We start from the raw sequence: 3,594 nt of genomic DNA on the forward strand, positions 1-3,594 counted from the left end.
TACGTCATTTTTTATAGTTCAGTTGGTTATTTCTATTTAATCGTAATTTAACGAGCGCGTTTTTTATTTATGTTTTTTAGCCATAAATAATTTAGTAGTGGACCTGTTTGATATAGCATTCGAAACCTGAAGGCATCATTAAATTCTACGTACTTTTCTACATAACCAATTTTTTTTAAAGTTGAATGAGTTATTTCCATGTACATAATTGCAATTTAACGAGTGCTTTTTCTGCTTAAGTTGTTTTCACTCTGACCTTTCGTTATTAAGTTGTGTAACATGAAATGAGGCTTGAATGTTTATTATGTAATTATTATTATTTATGTATATCCGCTACTCACTTTTGCGATATATGTATACAAACAAGAGAACGTTTTCAAAGTCAAGTTCAACTTTCTCTCCATGAACCTATTATGTTCACTTTAATTGCAAGTTTATTATTCATACGACAACAGAATGAGAACACAATTAACGAAAGAAAGTTTATGTCTGCTCCAAAACGGCTTCATTTTTCGTTTACCTACTTTATTTTTGAGAAATAAAAAGAGCGAATGAAGTCATGTTAATAAAAATAAAAGATTGGAATAGACCGAAAATATAGGTAATCTACAAAAATAGAATTAATTCTAGCATTCCTCATTCTATTAAAATTTTCAATAATTATGTACAAAGCATCCCCCACCCTACCGACTTGAGGTAAAATTAACAAAAAAAGATTTTTTAAGGAACTCATTCTTTTGGTCAAAAATTCACATTCAAAGGTAGAATGAAAAATTAAATTATCTTAAAAACTAATAGTTATCGGTTAGGGTAGCACATGGCAAAATCGATCTCAAATGAGCTCTCCTTTAACTCCTTCAAGGGAATGTATTAAATTTCTTGTAATTCTGTCCTTTTTTCTTGAATTTTCTCTATTGACCCATACAACCAAGATATAAGATAACTCAACCCCTTTCTTTGTTCTCTTCGAGTAGGTATACTTACGTAATTTCATTGTATTAATTTGTAGTCTTTGTATGAGAAATATTAGCAGAGCAATGATTACAAAGGCCAATTCGAATATAGTTAGTAAGAAAGATGGAAATGCTTCAATTTTGGAGAGGATATTAAAAAAGACTGGAAGCAGCAAAACTGCTGCAGTTTTAGCATTAGATCTACTTCTCGTTGGAGTGGACACAGTAAGTAGATGATTAAAAAATCAAATGAGTTCAAAAGGATCATTTTTTGTTTGTTTATTATTATTATGCATCACATTCATATTTGTTCTCTTTAAGGCCTTTAATAAAATTTATGTATGTTCCGCAACGGCTTTATGAATTTTTGGATATTTTTTAGTACTTTTTGTAATATTTTTACAATTAGTATCTATAGTTGGGGAGTTGATGTGCAAAAAACATGTCTTTCCAATCTTGTGTTGCTGGGTCACTAGTTTTTTGAGTAATTTAGAGCATTTTTCTTATATGATACATAGGCAGAATCTGGTCCTATTTCGCGATAAAGGAAAAAGGGGCAAAATTGTAAAAAATGTCGGCTTAACCGCTTGGTTTTGACGATATAATTTGCTTAATGTATTCTACATTCTGGGAAAAATAGTAACGGACAAATAAAAGAATATGGAGTAACCAAAACTTATTTAAGTTTAAGTAATTCCATAAATATTTATAAAAATGTAATTCATCTTTATTTCTTTTCTGACCGCTTATTACATCGTCCGCTGTCATGACCTGGAGCTCCAGAAATATTAACAGATAGATTATTATTAATTATTATCAATGATAATATTAATTAATAATTTTTCAATTCAGGTAAACCCATTGTATGGCCAAAGTTCATCCGATCGTCAACTCTGGCAGTTTCTACATGGGTAGGCCTACATTCTCTTCGATTTCCCCACTCACCCCCTTATTAAGAAATGAGCATATATAGGTATCATAAGAAAAGTGCTCTACATTACCTTAAAAAGCTGATGTTTTGTTTTTATGTTCTAACTAGCAAGAAAATTACTTAATTGTGCTATTGGCAAAGAATGATCCTTCAAAATACAAGTTCTTTCTAATTAATAAAAAAAATGAACGTAATTGTAAATTTTGATAAATTTAGACGTCGATAGCAGTAGCTTCAACCCTGTATCAGCTAGCAATCAACCCTGAAAAACAAGAAAAACTATTTAAAGAGCTTAATGAAGCACTCCCTGATTCGGACACTGCAATTAACGAAGCAGCTTTGGAAAAGTTTCATTATTTAAAGGCATGCATTAAGGAAACATTAAGGTTTGTACAAATAAGAAAAACGTTTCAGGTTGTTCATATGGTAGTTAGAAAGCAAAAGTATTTTTTTAAACAGCACCACGCACCTACGTAAACAGGTTTATTGTCAAAAATTATTTTTCTTTTTCGTTTTTTCGAGCTAATCATGAAGCATATCTAATACTGACTAACATGGATTAGGAATGTAAAATGATTAATGCAGAGCTTTTTGAGGCATTATAGGGGGTACTGTTACTCTGCGTGGATTGGCGTAGCTAGGGAGTTTTTTACGGAACCACCGCAATAATCCAATCTTGGTAATTCAATTAGAAGTTAACTCTTAAAATGTTTTATTTGTTGTTTAAGTTTAGCCTAGGGAGGATGGCAAAATAGTTTTACGAGGAATATTACTGAATTTTTTTCTCAAAATAAAAATAATGAAAAATTCATATTTCTTCAATATTGTCGACTTTTCTGGGGTGGATAATGAGTTTTGGTGTGTAGGAACTACTCATCCTAGCTACGCTTATGTTGTTCCATATCCTCTGAGGTTCCAACGTAGTTAGTAACAAGTGGTGTTGAAATCAGGCCCTAAAATTGCCTGAATACGTTAGAATTTCAAAATATTCTAATTTCAAATTCTCGAAAAGGCCAAATTGTTTTCTGTTTTGAGGGTAGGACACCTTAAAATTCTAACGTGCTGAATGAATTCTGAAGCTAGATTCGGACTTGGTGTCACGTATTGCATTAGAAATGACCACCCTCTTTAATAATCCCTCCGATTTTGTTGGTCTGTGAATTGGTGATATTTTTGCCTTGCTGTTATTATAATGTAACTAAACTTTTAAAAAAAAAACTCTAACGACTAAATTTAGATTTGTTTTACAATTTGAAGGAGTACTTTAAAATCAATATCAGAAACTGAAAATTACTTTGTTAGATCCACTAACTTTATATGTAGGTACCTATTTAATTAAATATAAAACAAAAGGGGAAGTATTACACTACGTTTCGAACTTCTTGTTCCATTATAACTGTTAATATTGCAGAATGTACCCTGTAATAATTGGAAATGGACGAAGTTTAACTTCTGATACAATTATAGAAGGATATATGGTACCAAAAGGGGTGAGCGTTTTTTATTTTCTTCTTGTATTCCAAATTCAAAGAATATCTCACTTCAAAAAGCATATGTGAAATATTAATAATTAATAAAAGATTGATACCCCTTTCTTTTTTCGTTATTTAGACGCATGTTATATTTCCGCATTTGGTTGTAAGCAATATCACAAAATATTTCAAAAATCCTAACGAATTTTTACCTGGCCGGTGGTTAAAATTGAAAGAC

At 30.9% G+C, this 3,594-nt stretch overlaps 1 protein-coding gene across 1 annotated transcript; it reads left to right on the plus strand.

Moving 5' to 3' along the window:
- Positions 1–277: 277 nt before the first annotated feature.
- On the plus strand, positions 278–3,594 carry LOC112906025 (probable cytochrome P450 49a1; the record flags this gene model as incomplete). Its single annotated transcript, XM_025979576.1, has 4 exons — positions 278–1,178; positions 2,101–2,270; positions 3,296–3,374; positions 3,496–3,594. Coding segments are annotated over exons 1-4 (510 nt in total), but the record flags the coding sequence as incomplete, so codon positions are not given.

This window comes from Agrilus planipennis, unplaced genomic scaffold, assembly GCF_000699045.2.
Source record: "Agrilus planipennis isolate EAB-ADULT unplaced genomic scaffold, Apla_2.0 scaffold1439, whole genome shotgun sequence".
Taxonomy (NCBI): domain Eukaryota; kingdom Metazoa; phylum Arthropoda; class Insecta; order Coleoptera; family Buprestidae; genus Agrilus; species Agrilus planipennis.